This window comes from Aquarana catesbeiana, linkage group LG03, assembly GCF_042186555.1.
Source record: "Aquarana catesbeiana isolate 2022-GZ linkage group LG03, ASM4218655v1, whole genome shotgun sequence".
NCBI lineage: Eukaryota > Metazoa > Chordata > Amphibia > Anura > Ranidae > Aquarana > Aquarana catesbeiana.
The window spans coordinates 312,658,138-312,683,894 of NC_133326.1; the positions used below are offsets into that span (position 1 = coordinate 312,658,138).

The following is a 25,757-nucleotide window of genomic DNA, read 5'->3' on the forward strand; positions in this document are numbered from 1 at the left end:
GGTTGATTTACTAAAACCAGAGAGTGCATAATCTGGTGCAGCTGTGCAATGGTAGCCAATCAACTTCTTGCATCAGCTCGTTCAAATAAGCTTTGACACAAAACCTGGAAGCTGATAGGTTTCTGTGCAGAGCTGCACCAGACTGTGCACTCTTCAGTTTTAGCAAATCAACCCCACAGCGTTCATATATAATAACTACAGTTGGCTACACCAGTGTACACAAATAAGTGTACATAACAGTGCATCCGGAAAGTATTCACATCATATCACTTTTTCCACATTTTGTTATGTTACAGCCTTATTCCAAAATAGATTAAATTAATTCTTTTCCTTAAAATTCTAGAAACAATACCCCATAATGACAACGTGAAAAGAAGTTTGGATGCACTGCAGACACACAAAAAATGATTTGCATTAATATGTTTTTTTACATGAATATGAACCTAAAAAGTACTTGAAAGCTGCTGAAGTGCACAAATCTTGCAGTGCCTGGAAATACCGGTGTTATTCTACAAATGATCCTAAGCAAATGCTGAATTCAGGCCGTTAACTTCACTTATGCATTAAAGAATATGTAAACCAAACATTTCATATTCTTGATATGTGTCTGCTGTATCATGTACTTGTATGAAAAAGTATCCCGTTGTCTTTGTATTGCTTCCTTTGTGTGAAATCCCTGGTGTTCCTGCCAGTCCCTCTGCTTTTCTATTTTCAACAATCAAACTTCTGCTGACCCCCCCCTCTCCCAGCACAGCCATTCACTGGGAAGCTCAGTGTCCTGCTGTTTCTCATCCCCCAGCTCTCTTAGTTCCTTAATGCAGCTGAGAACAGAGGGTGTGTGATCACAAAAAAGGAAAAAAAGTATATATATATATATATATATATATATATATATATATATATATATTTTTTTTTTATATGTACACACAAATGTTTTGCCTTTCATTTCTATTTTAAACGGAATGGGTTGTTTTACAAGGTGAGGATTTAGACGTAGAAGTAAAGGGTCTGCTGCCTTACTCCCCTCCTCTCTGAAGCTGTTGCCAGCAGTAATTGCCTTCCATCAATAGATGTTGCCAGGGCTAAATGACATCCAATATCATACAATACAATTCCTGTGAAGGCACGTTTTCATGGACCATCCACATAAGGCAATGGGGGTGATTTACTAAAACTGAAGAGTGCAAAATTTGGTGCAGCTTTGCATAGAAACCAATCAGCTTCCAGTTTTTTTTTCTCGAAGCTTAATTGAACAAGCTGAAATTAGAAGCCAATTGACTAACATGCACAGGTGTACCAGATTTTGTACCAGATTTTGCACTCTTCAGTTATAGTAAATCAATAAGGGGAGGTATCCCCATGGCACGCTGCACTCACAGTATAAGAGGAAGAGGACAACGCTGGTAGGATAGCAAGAATAAGGCTCTTATTAAGAGGGACAACTGTATTGGGAAATTTTCATATCCAAAGTGAAGAACAACCAATTTAGAAACATTTTATAAACCCAATTATTAGCGGCGTTTTACCGTCGGTATTCGGCCGCTAGCGGGGCGGTTTTGCCCCCCGCTAACGGCCGAGAAAGGGTTAAATACCACCGCAAAGCGCCTCTGCAGAGGCGCTTTGCCGGCGGTATAGCCGCGCCGTCCCATTGATTTCAATGGGCAGGATCGGTAAAGAAGCGGTATACACTCCGCTCCTTCACGGCTCCGAAGATGCTGCTGGCAGGACTTTTTTTACCGTCCTGCCAGCGCACCGCTCCAGTGTGAAAGCCCTCGGGGCTTTCACACTGGATACACAGCAGCGGCACTTTCAGGTCGGTTTGCAGGCGCTATTATTAGCGCAATAGCGCCTGCAAACCACCCCAGTGTGCAAGGGCTCTTATGATTTTTAATAATCGCTGTTGGCTTATAAGGAATTTGTTTAAGATTCACTGTGCAGCTCTGTAATAAAACTAAAGAAAAACTAAAATAAAACATTAAATAATTTCTAATTGCTGGATAGGAGTGTTTAGATGTCAGTAGATCCCTTAAAAACTCACTTTCACTGTAGGGAGATGATATGTGATCTCTCTGAGATGAAGTCACTATATGTTAAATGTCTAGTTTTTAAGGCAATCACTATCCCAGTTATGTAGCACATAAGTCAGCTTGTTTTATAGGGGTCAGCAGACTTCACAAGCCAGGTTAGTAGAACTGATGCTATTCTCCTGCCATTCATCATCTTTATGATTATGGCCTGTCGCATTACCATAGTCAGCACAACACAGGTGAGTGGTGCAAGGTGACAGCCGCCATCCAAGGAGAATGGTTATTTCAATTCTTATTTCTTATTTAGCCTAGCATAATATGCCATGGATATCGGATGTGCAGGGAAATTGGAGGCTAGAAGTGACAATGATGGAAAAGTAATTGTGTTATCTATATCAGCATATTTTACAGCATGTTTTATTAGAGTACAAACATTAGTCAGTCTCATCATTCAGGAAAAGTCAGGCTCTATTCTAATGACAGAGATCATAAGCCTCTGTTTATAAAATACTGTGGGGTTGATTTAATAAAGACAAATAGATTGTGCACTTTGCAAAGTGCAGTTACCCTCTGCAAGTGCAGTTGCTCCGGTGCTTAGTAAATGAGGTCAAGCTTCACTTTGCAAAGAATACCCAATCACATGCAGGAAAAAAAAAAACTGCACTTGCTTGCACATGATTGGATGATGGAAGTCAGCAGAGCTTCTGCTCATTTACTAAGCTCTGGAGCAATTGCACTTGCAGAATGTAATTGCACTTTGCAAAGTTCACAGTCTGTTTGCCTTTAGTAAATCAACCCCTTTGCATCATAGGCCAAATCTGAAATCTGAACTCCAGGTTTATAAGGGACTAATTAGTTCAGCTCTATAATTAATTAAATTAATTGTTTCTGAATACAAGCAGTGTCGGTATATGAATTAGACTGCTTCTAGAAAGCAGAGCTCAGAGAGGGGAAGGGAAGAAGCACAAGGATCCAATTACATGTGTTGCAGTGCAAGAAGCATTCTGATTGGAGAAGAGGGCAGAGAGATTAGCCCATTAGTGTGCAGGGTGTGGGTAGGGAGGAGACCATAAAGTGAAAGTTAAATTGCAGCAAAGAAAGAAGTCCCCTCCTTTATAAGACAGATCTATGCTGTGGGGCAGAGATTTGTTGGACTGGCTATAGATTACAGTTGTTTTTTTTTTAATCTGGCTGATTGAAAGCTGATCAAAAAAAACACACAAAAACATAACGGATTCCCCCATCCACACAAGTGAGGTGGATGGAAAAATCTTTCCTTCTGTGTCATTGTATTCTGACAGTGGGACTCCTCCGTTGTCAGAATACACTGATCGTTGGCTGCAGCCAATTGGCCATAGCCACTGATCGACAAGTTTTCCAACATTCCCGTTGGACAGAAGTCGATCATTAGATTGACTTCTGTCAAGTGAAATCGAAAATACATGGATCAAAATTCGGCTGGTCACCGCTGAACCTGCCAAATACTGATCCATTTATAGCCAGCTTAAATCTCAGGACAGAATGGACAGCTAATAAAGGACAAAGCAAATAAAGGGACTGGAGGACCTCAATTATGGAGAAAGACTACAAGCATTTAACGTATTCTCTCTGGAGAAGAGATGCTTGGGAGGAGATATGATAGTGATATACAAATATCTTACTGGTGGTGACCCTAGCATAGGGAAGAAACTTTACAGTGGGAGGGAGTTTGAAAAGACACATGGCTATTCATTGAAACTGGAGGAGAAGCGGTTTAACCTTAAACTGCGTAAAGGGCTCTTTACTGTCAGGGTGGTGAGGATTTAGAATTCCCTTCCACAAGCAGTGGTATCAGCAGGGAGTGTCGCTAGTTTAAAAAAACTTTTAAATGGGCATCTTAATGATCACAACATACAAGGATATGGAATTTAATATGGACATAAACACACACACACAGGTTGAACTGGAAGGACTGGTGTCTTTGTTCAACCTTAACAACTATGTAATAACTATGTAATGTATGTAAATAGAAATTCTTTAGCAGGTGGAACAGCTTTCATATATGTATTTTATCTGTGTATTTAGCTGTTTGCCTGGAGTGCAACTGTAAGTTATAGCAATGTAAGTTCTCATGAAAGTCTCATTGTTAACCCATTTAAAACATACATACTCACCTAGCTGGATGCGGCATTGGTCTGATGCTGCATCTGGGCCATGCCTTCTCTAAGACCAAGAGCTGAGCTATCAAAGACCTCTGATCATTCAGTTCTCGTGTGCAGTGTGCAGAGAGCTGGTGACTGTCATTGACCACTGGAGGTGGCACTGGGCTGTGGAAGGTGCAGGAGCAACTGGCTCAAGCTCTCAGTCACGTGCTGGTGGTCTGGAATCTGGGCGAATCCCGACATTAAAGTTGAGATCCCTCCAGAGTCTGTTGGATGAGTACGGGTCATAGGAGTGCACTTCGTTCTGCACAAAAGAGCTTTGGCCCTACTTCTCCATTAAACAGCTGTAAGGTCTTCATGTTCTTATGTCCAACATAAGAACATGGTCGTTTTTTGTTTTTTTTTTTTGCTGCAAAACCACAATATTGCTGGGAAAAAATGTTAGCTTAAAGAGGTTGTAAACCTCCAAAAAAAAATGCCAAAAAAAACCCTGCAAGACAAAGGCATAATGAGCTAGTATGCATCCCTCATTATGAAATACTTAACTAAGAACAATGCCCTACAGTGCCGCCTGCACTCCCATGCCCAACATCTTTCCCGGAGTTACTTTCGGGTTCGCGGGCTCCCGCGCCGTGATTGGCCGGAGCCGCGATAACGTCACTCCCACACATGCCAACGGCCACGGTACGGGTCCTGAAAAACAGCTTGAGCGGGCCAAGTGGTGCAAGTTTAGGAGATATTTACAGTACCTACAGGTAAGCCTTACTATAGGCTTACCTGTAGGTACAATTAGAGAGGAAGACCTTACCTCCTCTTTAAAGTACCATCCCATCACAAATGATAAGATATAACACTCTTTAAAGTGCCAGTACACCCAAAAGTGGAATTTACCCTACAATTCAATATCAATTTTGAGTAAATTGACCCTTTAATACATTTACAAACACACCACGGGTTCTTAATCTTAGATAAAATCTCCTCATTGTAAACCCAATTAAGTTCTTCAGCTTTACTGTAAACGGCTGTGCTAATATGCACTCTAATTATACACGAGAAGCCAAAAAGCTCACTTTCTGCAGAGAAAGATATTGTCACATACATGAGCACCATCTGTTTTCTGTGGTTGTCATTTTTACCTTATGTTAACCAATTCCTTGGTTAACTAGTTACCAGGCAATGTTCACGTTTACCAGCTGAACCAATAAATTGATTTTGTAAAATGTAATTTAAAGGAAATCTGGAGTACTTTTTTTCATATAGTTAAATTATGTTTCATACCAAAAACGAAATGCTTTAAAATTGTCCTTTTATTTAATTATAGTTATGTCAGTGAAATTGTGTGTGGTTAATATTTCATAATTGCAGCAAGAAGGTGGTGAGCTTGAAGTTACTTTCCACTTTTATAAAAGCTTATTTACTGGTATAAATGAATAACAGTAATGAATAACAGTGAACAAACCTGAACAGGAGATTGACAACAAAACAATTGAGACTCAGAGGAGGGGAACACCCCCCTCCCTCTCTCCTAGCAGAGATGGCAATTTTTTAACTAGTCAGTTAACCCAGGCAACCACAATTCATTCAGCAAATGTTTGTTTAAAGTGTTACTAAACCCAGGACCCTGCATTCTCTATATCTGGTCTACCACAATACACGGAAATGCAATAGTTTAAGTAAATAGAAACTTCTAAATATCTTTTTTTCATCAGCAGTATATAGCAGTCTTGTGAATTCTTTCAGTGTCTGGTTAAAGCTTGTAGGAGGAGTTTTCATTCTGCTCTGACTGTCCTATAAGACTGCAGGACCCCGATCCTCTGTCTGAACAGTGCTGATTGGCCCTGTGCTGATCACATGCACTCTCCTAAGAAAAAAAACTCTAGCAATACACACCAAACTGAGCATGTGCAGCTTCTCCCCCAGCCTCTGTTCTATCAGGAGATGGTTTGGGGACAGTGAAAGTAGACAGATCAAACAGCCTTTTTACACAATGCAGAGGATTAACCTCTTAGGTTCCACAGTGAGTATAACAAGCATGCTTTACTGCATATACAGACTGATTTTTCTGTTGTGGGTTTAGTAACACTATACAGTTTGTTTTTGTTCTTTTACTAATAACTAAACAAAACTCATATTGAATATCAGTTTGAAAATGTTTAAATTACAATATAATATTAAACATAAAATAATTGTATTTTAGACATGCTTATGTCAAAACACACCTAAAATACAGCTTGAACAAAATAGTTAAAGTGTACCAAATGAAATATAACCTCTTTCTATGAAGAAGATGTTAATGACAGACATTGTTTACATTAATCTGCAGTTTTTTAGGGTAACTATTTTTTTTTAATACTGTAAGGATTTTAAGACACTTTAAGGCAGTGTCCAAATATTGAAATGCTAAGATGCGGACTAAAAAACTCTTTAAAATTATCTAGGGGATTTCTGACAGTGATCTTATTCATTAAGTAGATAACAACTTTACGCAGTTTAATTTAAGGTCAATGGTTTCCTAAAATGTATCATTAGTATAACAGAAAAATTGGAATAATTATGTTGATCTTTCCTGACAAGTTATGTTACACCTGTAGGACGTCTTATTTTTATTTATAGACTCTTTTGATTTGTTTTACTGGGTATCACACAGCCACCAATCAGGCTAAAACTTTCAGTTTCTAATCATCAAAAAATGGGGAAAGTGACTGGAGGCTATATGTAGTAATTCTTAATAAATTCATGTGAGTGAGACTGCAACATGCCTTTACGGAATATTCTACTATGCTATACACTGATTAGAGTGGGAGCTTTTAAATTGAGGTAGTCCCTTCTCATAACCTGTATAGTTATACTGTCTTGTAGGAAATATTCTAAAAAGATATACAAGGACTTAAAAATAGCAAACATTTTGGCAACTCTCCATTTATTTTTAAATGATGCAATTAGTTGTAGATTATCATATTATAGGAGATACAGTGGGGATAGAAAGTATTCAGACCCCCTTAAATCTTTCACTCTTTGTTATGCAGCCATTTGCTAAAATTATTTAAGTTCATTTTTTTCCCTCATTAATGTACACACAGCACCCCATATTGACAGAAAAACACAGAATATTTGACATTTTTGCAGATTTATTAAAAAAGAAAAACTGAAATATCACATGGTCCTAAGTATTCAGACCCTTTGCTGTGACACTCATATATTTAACTCAGGTGCTGTCCATTTCTTCAGACATCCTTGAGATGGTTCTACACCTTCATTTGAGTCCAGCTGTATTTGATTATACTGATTGGACTTGATTAGGAAAGCCACACACCTGTCTATATAAGACCTTACAGCTCACAGTGCATGTCAGAGCAAATGAGAATCATGAGGTCAAAGGAACTGCCTGAAGAGCTCAGAGACAGAATCGTGGCAAGGCACAGATCTGGCCAAGGTTACGAAAACATTTCTGCTGCACTAAAGGTTCCTAAGAGCACGGTGGCCTCCATAATCCTTAAATGGAAGACGTTTGGGACGACCAGAACCCTTCCTAGAGCTGGCCGTCCGGCCAAACTGAGCTATCGGGGGAGAAGAGCCTTGGTGAGAGAGGTAAAGAAGAACCCAAAGATCACTGTGGCTGAGCTCCAGAGATGCAGTCGGGGGATGGGAGAAAGTTGAAGAAAGTCAGCCATCACTGCAGCCCTCCACCAGTCGGGGCATTATGGCAGAGTGGTCCGACGGAAGCCTCTCCTCAGTGCAAGACACATGAAAGCATGCATGGAGTTTGCTAAAAAACACCTGAAGGACTCCAAGATGGTGAGAAATAAGATTCTCTGGTCTGATGAGACCAAGATAGAACTTTTTGGCCTTAATTCTAAGCGGTATGTGTGGAGAAAACCAGGCACTGCTCATCACCTGTCCAATACAGTCCCAACAGTGAAGCATGGTGGTGGCAGCATCATACTGTGGGGGTTTTTTTCAGCTGCAGGGACAGGACGACTAGTTATAATTGAGGGAAAGATGAATGCGGCCAAGTACAGGGATATCCTGGATGAAAACCTTCTCCAGAGTGCTCAGGACCTCAGACTGGGCCGAAGGTTTACCTTCCAACAAGACAATGACCCTAAGCAGACAGCTAAAATAACGAAGGAGTGGCTTCACAACAATTCCGTGACTGTCCCAATTGAGCATCTCTGGAGACACCTAAAAATGGCTGTCCACCAACGTTTACCATCCAACCTGACAGAACGGGAGAGGATCTGCAAGGAGGAATGGCAGAGGATCCCCAAATCCAGGTGTGAAAAACTTGTTGCATCTTTCCCAAAAAGACTCATGGCTGTATTAGATCAAAAGGGTTCTTCTACTAAATACTGAGCAAAGGGTCTGAATACTTAGGGCCATGTGATATTTCAGTTTTTCTTTTTTAATAAATCTGCAAAAATGTCAACAATTCTGTGTTTTTCTGTCAATATGGGGTGCTGTGTGTACATTAAAGAGGAAAAAAAATGCATTTAAATGATTTTAGCAAATGGCTGCAATATAACAAAGAGGGAAAAATTTAAATTTAAATTTAAATTGAATACTTTCCGTCCCCACTGTATGTTGACTGACAGTATTAATGTAATGACCACCTGACAGGCAGCATTAAATATGCAAACAAGAGGTAGAAATGTATCCGCACACAGGGTAGGTTTTGCCCTGCAACAGACTTAAGCCTAGTACACACTATTGTTTTGCTGAACTAAAAAAAAAAAGAATAGCTTGAGAGGAGCTACTGCACTAATAATCCAATGTTAGTACAGCAATCTCCCCTTGCTGAGCTACTGAGCTATGGAGTTCTGACAGGGGGACTGTCCTCCACCCCAGAATACATCAGTCATCGCTTTCAGCCATTGGCTGAGAGCACTGATCGAATGCCGACAGGCAGACCTTTTTCAGTCATGCCCCCTCAAAAGAAGCCAGATCGGCCGCTGTACACCGGTTGGCTGGTTTCTATTGAACCGGCTGATGCCGCCTGATATTCTGCCCGTGTGTACAGTAGACATGTGCGCCTTCAATAAATTTGTTTCCTTTCGTTCCGTTTCGTATTAGAATTAATTTGTATTTTGTAATTCGTGTCCGAAATTTCATACGAAATACAAATTTTTGTTAGGTTTGTTAACTTTTCGTAACAATTACAAATGTTCGTTAAGATGAATTTATCATTACGAGGGGCTCCCACCATCCCTGTGCTGTGCTGACTTCCTGGGTTTTTAACTTTTAGGTTCCTTAACCTTTCGTAACAATTACGAATGTTCTTTATGATGAATTTATCATTATGAGGGGCTCCCACCATCCCTGTGCTGTGCTGACTTCCTGGGTTTTTAACTTTTAGGTTTGTTAAATTTTTGTAACAATTACAAATGTTCATTATGATGAATTTATCATTACGAAGGGCTCCCACCATCCCTGTGCTGTGCTGACTTCCTGGGTTTTTAACTTTTAGGTTTGTTAACTTTTCGTAACAATTACGAATGTTCGTTAGGAATTTGTATCTGAAATTCGTAAAGGAAATTTTGTATTTCGTACAAAATTCAGAAGCATAGCAATTCGTATTTCGGATTCCTCCCGAATGTACGAATTTACAGAAATTTGTACGAATTTTTGATTTGTACAAAACTAATCGCACATGTCTAGTGTACAGCCATTTATTCAAAGAGCTCTTCGGGCTAACAAAAAGACATTCAGACCAAGGCCCCTATAGGGAAATGTCCCAGTATCAGCTTGGGAGCAATAAAACCTGGTTTTATTATAAAAATGAACATGAGCACTCATTCATGGTGTCAGGGAAGCATAGCATTTGTTTCTAGCACTTAACACAAAAGATTTAACAGAGTTAATTATGTTCCATTAACATACAGGTAAATTAGGAGATAACACAGTTCTAGCCATTAGCCCCATTAACTGAACATTAAAAGCCTAGGTAGTTTTCCATGTGCTGTCTCCCATAAGCACACAGTCCCTGGTCAATGCAAAATCAGTTATCTAACCTTTACAGTTATTAAACAATCAATGTGGAGCATGTAGTTGACTATTATAAAAAAAAATCATGTAACATTCAATAAAACCCTGCAAATAATTGATTTAAAGTAATATAATAAAAATAAACTGTCTATACATTTTCAAAATTCTTCATATAGGTATATTTAGATTGGCATTCAGCGCAATTTCTCTACAAAATGAAAAACACTTTCAAAGTTATTTTCAATGGTTTTGCTTGTCACCAAAATGCATACAGAATGCTCGGAATGACTGCATATTCTACAGAGCAAAAAAATACTCTATGTATATTTACAGTTTTGATTTTTTTTTTTTTGAACTGAAAGTATAATGCTTGAGATGGCATTGACTATCCATTGACTTGCAAACGTGAAACCTGGGCTACAAATGTACAGCATAACCGATAACAAATAAAATAATCTTCTTTCTTCTTTGTATATTTTGTTACACTATTTGAAATTGGGGTTTGAGTTTTCTATAGCCAGTCTCTTGTCAGAGATGCAGAATACCAAACCTTTTACAGAAATTTAGAATTAACCGAGGGCCTTGATGATAAGTTAATTTATTTGTCAAAGAAACTAGAAAGATAGCCAATTACTAAAGTTATAATGATAATCTGTGACTTGATATTATGGCTTATGCTGGTTATACCTGGGTTGGTAATACACAATGTGGTCAAATCACTAAAGCATAATGCATTTTCATTACTCTGCATTGTTTTTACAATTAGAAGCATTCAATGAGCTTCTAACGTTATCCAGTAAAATACTGTACTTTAAGCAGAACTCCAGCAAAGAATAACAAGAGAAAAATTGACAAACTAGCCAATGAAAAGATAAATAAAGCAATGTTTGCTAAATTATTCACCTTCAATCCAGAGATGTCCCCTTGGTACTTCTTTAACACCACTATATTATTTTAGTCTGATATCCAACATCATTTCACTCACTTCCTCTGAGCCCAGGCTGTCTTGGACCCTCCCCAACCTTTGACTTTACATGAGAAAGGAGAGGCAGCACTCTGATAAGCTCACCTCTCTGTCAGTCCACTCTTTCCTTCTGCCAAATCTTGCCAGCACATGAACTGATGGACTCATTTTACTGCTTTTTTCTCCAGTCAAGCCCTACTGTACAGGGCCTGAAGGAGGTGATACCAGGTCAAATTCAGATACTTTCACAGTTTACATTCAGCAAATACAATAAATAATGTTTGATTATATATTATATATACATATTAGTTTGTGTCTTTTATATCAGTCTAGAATTTATCTTTAAAGCCCAACTATCCTTGCAGTGTGGCCCCCCACATTGCAAGAGTTACATGCTGGTTATGTCGAGTGGGTGGGGGAACTGGCATTATTACTTACCCCATCCCCTGCTCCGGGGCTGCACAATTCTCCCCAAAACTCAAGTCTGTGGACGTGTGGGCGGGGCTTACTGCACCCAAGTGGGAGCCCTGAGAGAGATCTCGCTAGTGCCCCAAATGGCAGATTGAGGCTGCCGTTTAACACAATGCTGGTGTTAAGGCAGCACTCCAACTTAAAAGTGTCCAATACAACACAATTACCTCTTTGTAGTTCATGGCACAGTTCATAACCCATTACACTCTGTACACGTTAGATTACACTTCCTCGTTATACTTCTTAACTCTTCTCTCTTTTCTTGTACAACATTTCTGAGCCAGTACCGCTGAGCTTGCACTAGACTACACCAGCCCAGTATCCAGTCAGTTCACTCCCAGTGATATCGATTTGTAGGTTTCACCTGAATATTAGGAAGCTGAACTTGTACATAACCCGTGCTTATTATCTCCCGAGGCCTCACTCCATCTTCCGTGACTGCCAGGCTGAGTCCCTAGGACGCCCCATGCCGTGATGTCAGATCCATTAGTGGGGTCCCAGTCGCTAAGAAAGGAGCCTAAGCACACAAGCTCCTTCACTATCAGGGCCTCCATCACCTTTACCAAGTCACCGCTTTTTGACCAGCTGGCTGCACCCGACACTGGTACTGAAGTCATTAGCAATGACAATATATCCTCCTCTGAAAAGCTTCACTGCATGCTAGACGTTTGTGTTGCATCTTTTATATATATTCTCTGTCTCTCCTTGTACCCGGATTAAGCCCTGTTCTTTTGGATATGCCATGCATGGCACCCCTTTAAGATTGTCCTCAAGTAACTTCAGATCAGGCCAAGTTGAATACCGATAAACGTTCTTTACTGAAGTTGAACTGTAACAGATGAACAGTTCAACAAGTTATCTTCACTACACCTGTGTTCACTAAACATTCCTGTACACAATCTTTTAAGTGCCCCTTACTTAGTCCACTGGTGCCGTGAATGCCCCATGATGTAGTCAAACTTAATTAGGTTAGAAAGTCCCTTTAAGGCCAAAGGATAAGTCTACATTCCTGGAACCCCGACTGGGTTCTCAACAGGGGGTGGTTTCAGGCATATAGGCAATTACATCCTAGCTCAGCTACTGTTCCTTGAGTGGTGAGACCTGGAACCATACCTCCAGCCATATTTTTAACTACAGCGCCCCCAAAAAGTGGTTTCCTTCCCTTTATATATGTTTGCCCCAGTAGAGGGCAGTACTTCCTCAAAAAGCCAAGAAAACGTGGCCAGCAGAGTTAACCTTTCCCTCTGAAGGAGTACCACCTCAGCTGGGCAAACACAACTAAACAGTGCAATATTCTAACACATAAATCTAACCATAGACAGCAATTTTAAACAACAAAACCCTTTAATAAAACATAAACATGTAACATCCACCCATCCAGGGGGTCTCTCTACATCATCACTTTCAAAGCAGGGTTATTAATCCTGCATTTTACATGGAGTGGGCATAAGTGTGACGGAAGCCTTGAGCGGCTTAGAAAGGAGGCTGCAGAACCCATGACTAGAAGGACCGTGCTGGAGAAAGGAATTAGATATTTCTCCTTATTCCAGCACCCCTAGACATAATGAGCATTTAACCCTTGCAGGGTGCATTGCAAGGGTATAGTTGTTGTGCCCACTGTTGGGCTAGAAAATGAGATATGAACTCTTACTGAATAGTTTTTAGTTTACCAAAGCACCTTGTATCATAAGCAACTGACATTTTTTAAAATAAAATACTGTGTTCACCTTTTTTTTCATCCTATGTTGCATATCATCATTGCTGATCTCCTGCAGCCACTTCATGTCTACATGCATGTCCTTTAGCAACTGCTGTACATCATTTTAGTGGAACATGCTTAATCAATGGCATGGCTACTTGTAGTCTCCATCATAAGAGCGGGTGACAACTCGGAAGAGACATTGGGGGTGCTGTCAACCTATATTCATAGCAGATCACCAGGTGTTTTTTTAATGAAAGATAATATTTTTAAATGATTGAAAACTTTTGAACCTATAATAATGTGGCATAGATTATATGAAATTTTAGTTATTAGGATTATATAGTAAATAAAGTAGAGTATAGTATAATAGAGTAGAGTATAGTATATAGTAAATTCACTTAGTTTATCACAGTTTGAGTTATGTGTATTCACCTGCATATCAGAAAATGCCTATTATGAGAGCTTCTAAAAAATCCTGGCTTCCTGACTATGCCTCGCTTAAGTATTTCTGAGTCAAAACCCCAGAATAAGCATACAGCACAAGTGTCAGAAAAGTGTCAGTATTCCCTATGTTTATACTTGTTCCATGTTAGTGACTGAGGCCCCATTCACATTTAGGAACTGTTTGGAATTGCGGGCAGAATCTTCGTCATTCTGCCCATAAATTCCAAATCGCGGCAAACCAAGCAACACGCATTCGAGTGTTATTGAAGCCAGAGTATCAACATGACAGCAAGACAACTATCATTTTCAGAAAAAAAAGTCAGAATCGGCAGCCTGTTTCTCTTATGATAATTTTCCTTTAAGCACTTCTATGCAGAAAACTGTTTCCTGCATCACCAATTCACATTCTGTCATGTATAAATAGGTCACTTTTTAATATAAATTGTATAATATGACATTGATTATACAAAAATCTAGTTATTGTAATGGGATTGCCCCATAATAAATTGTTATACTCTATTAAGCCTGTCTTCTTCCTACTGATTAAACAATGCATTTAAATATAAACTTTGTATCCATATTAAATATTGACATTAATATCAAACATTTCAACATGGTCATTTTAATTTTAACGGCTTGTATAAAACTAATGAAGCCTTTGATAGTTATAGTCAGCAAATAACTCTTGAGGTTGATAAACTTTATGTCTCTTCAAAAAATTAATTTAATGCACATGAAATAAAGTAATCACATTATTTTAATGTAGCATGAGATCAGAAATCCTATCACAACTAGAAAGTTGTAAGAATAGTTACTTGGTTATTTCATGGTATATGTCATACGTGAATTAATGAGCTAGTGAATTAATTATATCTTGATTTTTATAAAAAAAGGAATTAATGACATTTATAGGTTTTGTCTTAAAGGAACTTGCGTGATTACCCACTTTCCCTTAAGAGCAATTTTTTTTTATTTTTCTCATACATGTTAAAATTAGCATTTTTAGCTTAGCTTACATAAAACCACCAAAGATTATATATTTTCTTATAGCAGAGGCCCTGATGGTAGTTGCAATGTTTTATGTTGCATGATATTTATGCAAGTGTTCATAAAATCTAAATTTTCTGGAAAAAATACACAAAAATACATTTTAGTGCCCACAAACACAATTTAAACCCCAATTTTTGTACAGAATAAAATATGAGTTTGTGTCAAGTAAATAGATACCAAATGTGTTAAGCCTTCAGACTGTGCCCCCTAAAGCCTCTAATACCCTCTCCCCCAGCCAACTGCAAAGCATTTTAGTATATCAATTCAAAAAGTGCCAGGACTACAAGGTGAAAAACAAAGAAAAAAAGCCTAAAAAAAGAAAACAAGGGCATCCACTACATGTAAAGACTGGTAAGCGCGACTATAATATATTTTAGTTTTGAGGATAAAATATACTTCAACCTAATGTTTCCTACACAGAACTGACTTTCTACCCAATTCACCAACAATCCAAATAAAGGACATTACAGGCACCTATGTAGCTAAGAGCACTTCAGAATGACTGCAAGGAACAGAAAAAGGCAAAATCTATATATAACGTGCAATTTTCAGTAGTTGATAGGTGTGAGTAATCTTTGTACTGAATTTTACAACAGCATGGGTAAAAGCAACAAAAAGATAAGCAATACAGGGGAATCTATACTGGAAATCAATGGAGCAATAACATGAATTTACCTTTATAAAGCATTATTGATTTTTTGGGGTTAAATGTCCAAAGTATTCTTAATGCTGTACAATGGCCTGTGTATTTTAACTATTGAGAGTTCTGGTTCATATAGTTATCATTTATATTTTAAATAAATGCAACCATAAGCCATACAGACATACAAAATATTTTTATATACAGTCTATATATATAGCTATATATAAATATATAGACAGTATACACACATATACAGTATATATATATATATATATATATATATATATATATATATATATATATATATATATACACACACACACACACATGTCCTTACTTACATTGTCTTTTATATGGCAGATGACTTTAGCATAGCATTTGTTGCTGTCTCTCTCTGGAACTGTCCATTCCAGGGGCCAGAAATAACTGTGATAGACCTGCAAGAGGAAATAATACAGGCTTACAAGATTAAAACTACACACAAAGTAAAAATGAAAATGTAGATCATGTATTCATTTCGGAAATATATGTTTGTGTGTCTCTGTGCTATGCAAAGCAGTAGATGGGCTATAAACTCCCAAGCTTAGGAACTGAACTATTGAAGCTGCACATAAAAAAAGGCAAGCAGAGGGAAAGGGGCTCACCAGTATTGTCTGTGGTCTCCCACCAACTGATGTTCCCCTGATTACTGACCCACCATGCTCTAACCTGCACTGTGTCTTTGTATGGAGGCAGCCATCTTGGTAGAGGCAGGGCTTTGCTTTGTTGTGTCAGAGCCTCCAGCAAGGAGAACACCACAACTCAGTATCAATATCACCAAATATCACTCCAAATCTAGTGAGATTAGCAATCAGAGGCAGCAGTTCCTTAGATCTCATCTATGTACAGCTATGAGGCTGTAAGCACAGGAGTGCATAGCCACCCTCTCATACCAGGAAATGCAAGATAAAATCTTTTGGGGTGCAGCTTAAACAATTAATATGTATGGATGTCCCCTATAATATAGCAAATCTTCGCTTTTTGAGTTCAGGTTCACATTAAGTGATAGATATATTTTTGCAGTCGTGGATTACTGTCCTAAAATGGTTACAGGGAAACTGGTTGTTTTGGGTCAATTTGCTGTTTTTTATGTTTTTATTTTAAAATGTAGTTTTGTATCTGGTCTTTAACTGTCTATATATAATCTGTTTTATAAATGTAATAAATATAATGACATTTGCATAAATGGCAAGCATTCCCAAAGTACCATGGTTTAGCTAAAGGGATAGCAGCATAGAGCAGCTTGCTTTGCAGCTCCTTTTGTCAGATTCACATCGCCTACTGAGCTAATGGAGAAGAATGAGTTTCTGCTGTGATGGCACATCAGTTTTGTAAACAACTAGATTCTTTCAGCACAGTTGAGGGTGATACTTTTATAGGAAACTAGAGATTTATCTACTGGGATAGAAGACTGCATACTGTTATTTATGCAATATTTAAGTGAACAAAAAAAGAATAAGGAATTTATTTTGAGCAACATTTATATATTAAAAAACACTATACACTGCCTTTAATAAGCTCTACAGTGACAGAAAGTGAATGGTACCATCACACTCGTTTGGTTGGCTGTGTCTTACCTCTATGTTATCCTCCCCATACTTGGCAATTGCATTTTCTTCAGATAGCCCACATGCTCCATATTCCAGTGGTGTAAATACAGTAGTTGGGACAGTTACATAGTCACACTATTTAAGAGATTGTAAATAAGCACAGTTAAACTCAGCTCTGTTATTAGCTATTGACATTTCTCTAAAACGGTGTTTCTCAACCTTTAAAGTTCTGCAAAATCTTGAGGCACCCCATTCTAAAATGTAAAAAACGAAACTAATAGTTTTACATGGCACAGCAACATACACACATGTAGGACACCCAACATTAGAGGTGATTTATCCATACAAAAAAATACACTTTCACTCACGGGTACTAACTAATATTCCAATGTTTCTCTCCTACCTTAGTCTCTCTCTCTCATTCAGCTAATGTTACCCCAGTGGTGATGGAGATGGCCAGGGGAGGGAAATACAAGAATTCTGTGCAGGAGCCTGACATTCTCTATATCAACCAATGATGTCATTGGTTGTTGGGAGGTCAGGGGCTGGAAGGTTGTAAGGGTGCACAATGAAAACCTGTGGCTTTGTGTAACTAAAAGGAAGACTTAAGCCACCCTCTGAAATGTATAAACATTTTGGCCAATTTTTAGGCATTTTGCTAAGGCACCCCTGAAGATAACTAAAGGCACCCTGGTTTGAAAAAGGCTGCTCTAGAAGGCCATGATCTTTACAACTGCTTAGGTATTTGTAATATCTCCATCAACAAAAATCGTTGTTTGTGCCAGAATTCTGGTCTGTATACTTCCCATGAGGACTGATCTTCCTTGTACCATGGACATAATACAAATTTATATTTTGGATAACTGACCTTCACAGTGGATCCACCATAGAGTCTCTGAGCCAGAAGGCGACCTGCTTGGATAGCCACTGGGGTAAGCTCTATTTTGTTTTCTAGTATATCGCCAATAGCATAGATATACGGTACAGTTGTCTGTTCCTCATCATTGACTGGAATTTTTCCTGTCCTGTAGGAGATTAATTGGAAAATGTTATGAAAATTATTTAAAATAACAGCTATAGCACATCATTACAGGAACTTCTGAATAAGCACATGGAGACAATCTTTCCCAGAATTGATTATTCTGTTTTCAGCAGACTTCTTTAGGGTTTGGTCCATGCTTTTCAAGGTGACTGAACATGTCCCCCACTCCACATCATGCTGTAATCAGAACAACATGTAGCAATGTCATTCAATCCTATGTGACTTGCATATAACCCCAGGGATACAAATTGCTGCTTAGTGGCATGTATGTCATGTATTTTATTATTAGCTACACAAGTACTTTTGCTAGTTTTTGCCATACTTTTCATTGATCTTTACTCCAGGTATATCCAAGCCAATTTTTCTTGTGCACGCATCTCTTCCAATTGCAAGTAACACCTGACAAGTATATATAATATCTCATTATTATTGTTGATAAAGAGCAGACATTTGTTTACAGATACATAACATAAAATATCAAATGAAAGCCTCACATAACAGATAGATATAGATTATACCTCCAAAATAAATAGGGAATCCTCACTAATTTCAGAATAAGGATATCATTATTAGAAAGCTCAGACAATTTCTGTACAATTTCTGTAGCAACCAATCAGATCAAAGCTACATTATTAGTTGGGGAATTGAAAATAACTTCTAACTGGCTTCCGAGGAAAGTAGCCCTATTCTTTTTTCCTTTTTAAGGATCATTTGCCATATTAAAAACATTTACTACCTGCTGCACTTCTATTTATAACAAATATCTAATAACCTAAATATCTGTAATAGAGCTCCCTGTTTTTGCACACATACAGGGGCTGATAATGGCATATTCATTAGCTCAGAAACATGTGTGCTTGAAATACTTAACAAGGTTAAAAGGATGTTCCAGTGTATAATGGCTCATTCCCATCAGCAGCTGCATTATACCCCCTAAAAAGATTAAAGGGAAACTAGTTGCATTAGTGCATCACACTGTTTCATTTTTCTTTTTTCCCAACTTTATTATGTTACGTGACACTTCATTCATCTTTATTCACAGCTGCGGGTCATTGCATCTTACCATGCTGCGCTGAAAAAAGTAGAGCACTTCAAACTTTTCTCAAAGCACACCATTACAGCTCTGGAGTGTCAACTGAATTAATGGGACATAAGGCAAATTGCCCTGTCTATGCTTTGGTATTATTTATCATGTTGTAATAGATATGATGCCAACTAATTGAAGTTATAAGATATCCATTGAATTCCACACCAGGAAGTCACTTCCCATTGTTATCTGCAGTATAAAATCTCACGTTGTGTTATTTGTCAGCCAACCTACTCAGCAAAAAAGCACTGGTTTTCTAAAACTATAAGTCACTCACATTGATTAACTGAATTTCATAGAACACAGCATACACACAATAAATATATAATCAAATGTAATATTTAAAAAAAATCAGTATAAAGCAACATTATCCAAATAAGCTAAAGTGCATTTTCAATAATTGTGTAGTCACAATTGACACACAATACTATCCCAAATAAGTCCAAAAACTGAATTTAAAGATGAATGACAAATACACAGTAATTAATTCATCAGTGGGAACCTATAACAACCATAAAGATATGCTAAAATTCATATGGTTAATTAATTGCTGGTCTGTGAGAGATCAAGGATCTCAAGCTTGCAGAACAATAAATATTTGGGTTGTTCTTGGGAAGTAGGGGATGGTCTAATTTCTGAATTTTTTAATGTATGAGATTCAAGAAAGAAGAGGTCTACCCAGCACTGGAACACAAAGTATAGGAGTAAGTCTCTGTCAGCAAAGCATTATCAGTCTTTTTAGGAACAAGTCCACCCAAAAGCAGTATTTTAATTATAGGTGAAATCTGGTAATTGGATGCCTCATTTACAGACGGCGAGGATGCGTTTTATCACCTCCTTTTTTTTAATTCCTTACACCCCGAATTGCAATGCATGTGTTACCAGGCACTCCCATTCAGCTGAAGCAGGCAGGCCTTAGCCCCTGGTTTTTCTAATTGTCAAGAGTAAGATTTCTCTGCCATAATTCCCAACTCTGTTTGTGCCCACTTAGGAGGCGTGCAGAACTACGAATTTGAGCAGAGAAATACAGTCTTTGAAAGATCAAAGAAAGTATTAGATGGTTTAGCTCTCCAGCACTAGTATCAAAAAAGAATCAGTTTTGGTTGGACTGACAATTTAACTATACAACATTTTATGATGAGACTGCATAAATAGTATGTTGGCCTAGAAACCTCATCTGAATTAGCATGTCATCCAAATTATAGTCCGCTGTAATGATATATTTGACATTTTCTGTAAGAAAAAATACTGATATATGTAACTGTCATCATTACAAAGACTTCTGGTTAGTATTGAAGGGATGTCATTATTCAGTAATTGGGAAAGATAATTATGGCGGGTTTAGTACTCACTGTATTGTATTCTTCAACAATCTCTTTACCGTCAGCTGACTGAGATGTCACTTTTAGCCTCCCAGGTGCTCCTACTTCTATCTGCTCTATCTGCCAGAAGAAGATAACGAGATATCATATGCAAGCATAATGACATACAAAGTAATCCCACACATATGAATGAATCACTCAACAAGTTATATATTAAATTAACAGGATTCTGTTTACTATCGTACAGACAGTATTTTTGATGGCATCATTAAGTACTATAATTAATTTAGTAATCTCCACTTAGGAAGAACTCCTTCTTTCTATAATTATTATCTATAATAATTATTTCTATAATTAATGGTTAAAAGGCACAGAAATACTCAATTTAGTTAAAACAAATGGTGAACAATAAGAATATAATGCATTATATTTTACCATTTGACGATGAACATTTTCATAATAAAACATCTAATTGGGTGCAAAAAACAAATACAGAGACAAAGAGGAAAAAAGAAAAGGAGCACAAAAAAATAAAAAACAAAAAAAACAAAAAAACGCGCTGGGCATTTCAAACATAACTTATAAACAGAGATTGATTACCTAGAATGAAATTCATATATCAAATATTTTGTAAATTCAGACACATATACCAGGGATTATATCCAAATATTGACTTTTGCTGTAAATGTGTAGCATGGCCTTGAATCCTCCACCTTTTAAGTTGCCTTAATAGTCAATCAGGCAATATTAAATGACCAATAGGAAGGTTTGGACTGTGGAAGAGGGCAGGGTACAGTCACATAATTTAGCTGTGTATAGCTCTGAAACTACATATCATTCTGACATGTGGTTTTCTCTAAGGGTACCCACTAATTATGCCACTTTCATTATAGGCTCAGATTAAATTGCCCAGGTTTGTGAAATGATACGTTTAAAGGCCTGAGTTGAAAGACTTTAAGCTTGCGTCTATGCCATCAGTTTGAGATGCTTCTGAGATCATTTGAAATTCCTTGATTGATTATCAACAACTGACCTCCTTCTAACCAGCATGCCATCTGCTTCTAGCCAGTTTTGCATTCCCATATACGCGTTTGGAAATGCAAAACCAGTTCAACATGAACAAAAGCCCATCAACACCCTAAAAGTATAATTACAGTTTTGACAGTTCATATACAAAAAGATACAGTATCTTTACAGCTGTTGTACAAAGCTAAGAATTCGGAAGGTACCTTTGTAGGCACATATTCTTTAATGAACTTGACTCCATGCTCTTCCATGTGTTCGCCAATTTTATTAGCCATTTCCTGGTCAAAACCTCTTAACAGAATGGAGCGCACCATTACAGTGACATCCAGACCAAGTCCTGCTAGAAACCCAGCACACTCTAATGCCACATAGGAGGCACCAACCACCAGAGTCTTTCCTGGACAGTATGGCAAAGAAAAGAGGTCATCACTGCAATTAAACAGAAACAGAAAAGATTACTGTTGTATAATGTAAAAGAAAAAAACGCAAAAATAAATGTTCACCTGAGAAGATTTTGCAATCCCATTAAAACTTATGGTTAGTATCAACAATGTAATTTTCACAAGTAAAAGTGTGTGTATAGTCAAAACAATTTCTTTCCTTTAGATGGAGTAGAAAAGGATTAGAACCTCTTTAAAGATTGAATGGCTGTCTGTTGCCTCTGCTGGAATGACTCGCCCTGTTTGTCCTAGTACTCATTGTTATTGAGACAGGAAGCAAAGGGAAAACCAAAATGTTACAGTTGTCACCAGAACAAGATGTCAGGGCAAATGTTGTTCCAGTAATAACTGCTTAAGAGGTGAATTCCCTTCACTTTGGAGAGATTTCTGTTGTGTCTCCAGCACACAGAGTGAAAGAACCTCAGCAAGACAGACAGCAAAAAATATACTGTCAGGGTTTTTAACCTTTACCGATTCTATCTGAAATTAAAAATAAAAGTTTTGGCTATACATATACTGCTTTATGACTATTATTAAGGTCCTACTGTATACACAAGTTATATATTATCATGTATGTATGGACAATCATACAAATACCATAAGACTCTACATACCCCTTTATTTTATTTATCAAGTATTGTTCAGTACACGTTGGATCACAAAAACATGTACGAAACAAACAAAAATGATCTAGGTTGGTACCTGGTAATACAGTATTCTTTGTCTCCAGGTATTCCAGGGTAGCGTGGCCTTTCTCCTGTAGCTATGAGAAATGTCTTTGCAGTGTAATATTTCACTCTTCCTTTTGGATTTGTTGACTGCAGAACAAAATTGGTATTTTAAGGAAAAGGCAAAATACATATTAAAAAGAGACCTATCATCACATAAGCATGAACGCTGCCATTGCTTACTTTCTTTTCTGCATATGGGTCAGTGAATGAATGTATTAAAGTAAGAGGGTCAGCATGACAGCGTGACAGCCAAGCAACAAGGATTTTCATAAAGAGAAGTGTGACAGTTTTAGGCCCTGTTACTACGTGAGTATTGAGAAAGGTAAAATAGGGTTCACACTAATGCAAAGTGCAGGGCTCTGGAGTATCGTGTCTGAGCGGAGAAGACTAGGTGGGGTGATGCCTTCAATCCTGTGTCCAGGTCTTACTGGAGACCTACAGGCTGTGTGAGTGGGCAGGTGTGCACACTCTTTATAATCAAGGACATGACCATAGATTAGGGCTCCTGTCAGGAGGCAGGTGTGTGCTACATTCAGGAGACTCCCATTAGGAAAATTGCTGTACTCAGGAGACAGCACTCCATGTTGGAGGAGAAATTCCTTACCCCACAGGACTGAAAGAGTCAGGTTAGCTATACGAGTCTGAAGGACTGGGAGAGATGAAGTGAATCCTGATGTACTATAAAATAAAGGGCTTTGCTTTTCTTTAGGTTTGTGCAAAAAAAAAAAAAAAAAACTGGGCTGACAAGCCCTAAAACCACAATTTTGACTGACGTGGACTCACTACAAATGCTTCTACACTGAGCTTCCCCCAATATCACAGTAGTCAGCAAGGGTGGAATGCATTTTTTTTCATGACAAGTTTTCTTTAAGCTGTGCAAAAAACACTTGATGTTAGACATGTAAGCACAATCCAAGCATCTAACAATGTCTTATCATATAGTTTCAACCCTAAACAGGAAGCCTTCAGTTACATAACTATTCCTGTTTACACTGTGAGAATAGGTAGTGGGGAGGCACAGCACCTACACTATCATGACTTTTCTCTATAAAGACAATATTCAGCAGACAAGGCAATCTACCATGTCCAATTGCTTCTTCTCCTAAAATATTTTGGCTGGAAATGTTGCTCACACACATGAGATCATCTCTTAAGCCCCATTCACACCTGAGCGTAGCATTTTCAGGCAGAAAGTCGCGCAATTTTGTACAGGTCAAAGGGTCAATGTAAACAGCAGAAAAACACCCAAATCTGCCTAAAAAAAGTTCCAGAACTTGGTTGAGCTTCAGGCGTTTTGGAGATTCTGGCATCAGGCGTTTTAGAGTGGAGATGTGAACCATCTCCATAGAGAATAACAGATTTTTTTCCCCTCCAGCGTTTTATAGCTTCAGGCTTCAAGCTACAAAACGCTCAAGTGTGAATGGGGCCTTAATGCAGACATGATACTATCATTCCATGTCCACAGGCACCTTTCCAATGCCTAAAAAAAAACAGTTTCCTGACAGAATAGCACATCTCTTCAACAGAGAAAAAGACAGTATTAATTATTATGTTTAGTAGAGTGAGGAACGGTAAAGTACACTGCTTTTTTTTTTTGCTCCATCACCATTGGGGAGATTTCCTCTGAGTTCCTTTCCCATTGACATATTACAATGGCTATAGGCAGGAGAATGTGGTAGTTCAGAATGTGTGATTAGACCTTCAGATGCTTATAATCTTACGCCTGGCAGTAATCAGATATGCCTAGTGTTAACTGTTCATCTCTACTTTACCAGCAAAATTAACAGAACATCATATTAAACAATCCAACACACTCGTCTGCTAGTGATGCCTATGCCTGTTTTTTGTATTAAACCAAAATGACAATCTATGCACCCTACACTGGGTGAATAATTCACAGTAACACTGAAGACAATCATATTTTGTGATAATCTCTACCTTTATATGGCAGGCATTATACGTAAGCCATCGCCATATGTAGTAATACAGCCTAATCTATCTATAAAAAGCGATTAAAATTCAATACCTTAATCTTGTGTGCTTCCACAAACTCTCCAAAACCATTTTCATATTCCACATTGTTTTGTATGAGTGACACCCTGTAGTTCCAGTTCAGAGAGCGAATCTGGCTCTGGATTGACTTTGTCATCATCTCCCAGTTGTGTTGCACTGGTAATAGAGAGCAAAAGAGACATTTTATATTGTATAAACAGCTAGTTAAATACTCAGAAATCCAATGTATATCAAAATGAAACTCTAGAAAGGTGCCATACATTTTTAGTACATACATAATTAGAATTATTACTGTAAAGTTTATCTTTGATTAATTTTTTTATGTGAATCAGTTTTAATTGCTTGCTGTGCCATATTGTTTGAAGATATAGGTTTGTAAATGTTTCCACTATTGGTGCTCTCTATGTCAGAAAGTGCAATCAGCAGTTTTGCTAAATCGCTACTGACTAATGACTGCCAAATGAATAAGAGGATGCAATTCTTTTGCTTTCAGTGAGTCAATGTGATTCTCAGCTGACCTATAGACCAGATATAAAACAGCAACTGCTAAGAGGGACAGCATGCAAATATGGTTATTGAGGGGAGCAGTTATCAGTGGCACAGGAAGACAGAAAGTAATATTAACCCCTCTTTTTTTCCCCCACTGTAGAAAGATCACTTCCAGTGGCAGCCACTCCATTAGGGGTGCAGGGGCGCCGCCCTCTAATCCATGTGTTCCTCGCCCCTAATCTAGATGCAGGGTGCCAGATGCATGGATTTCAATGTTTTTTTGTTTTTTTTTCTGTAAGCACATAATTATAGCCTGAGGCTCTAATTGGCTTAAAAAAAGGGTGGACTCAGGGTGCAGAGCACTGTACCCTGAGCCTACCCAGTTGTGTGATATTAAGGAATTAATATTTGCTATTGTCTTCCCGATTCTCCTCCTGGCCAGTCAGGAAGTGGGTCCTGAGACCCGATTGGCCAGGGAGTCTTAGAACTCCCGGCCAATCAGGTTTCAGGGGACTCACTTCCCATTCGGAAGAGCCTGATGCTCTAATAGGCTTCAAAAAAGGGTGGGCTCAGGGTGCATAGTACTGTGCCCTG

General features: G+C 38.1%; 1 protein-coding gene across 1 annotated transcript in view; it reads right to left on the minus strand.

The window, feature by feature from the left end:
* The window catches only part of TXNRD1 (thioredoxin reductase 1), a 97,969-nt gene that overhangs the window by 14,066 nt on the left and 58,146 nt on the right, over positions 1-25,757 (minus strand). The window contains exons 8-15 of the mRNA XM_073620292.1: positions 24,688-24,830; positions 22,633-22,748; positions 21,694-21,919; positions 20,495-20,584; positions 18,378-18,454; positions 17,882-18,038; positions 17,041-17,148; positions 15,766-15,861 (exon numbers count right to left, since the gene is read on the minus strand). Coding sequence (XP_073476393.1) covers positions 15,766-15,861; positions 17,041-17,148; positions 17,882-18,038; positions 18,378-18,454; positions 20,495-20,584; positions 21,694-21,919; positions 22,633-22,748; positions 24,688-24,830 — 1,013 coding nt within the window. The remainder of the gene's footprint in view (positions 1-15,765; positions 15,862-17,040; positions 17,149-17,881; positions 18,039-18,377; positions 18,455-20,494; positions 20,585-21,693; positions 21,920-22,632; positions 22,749-24,687; positions 24,831-25,757) is intronic.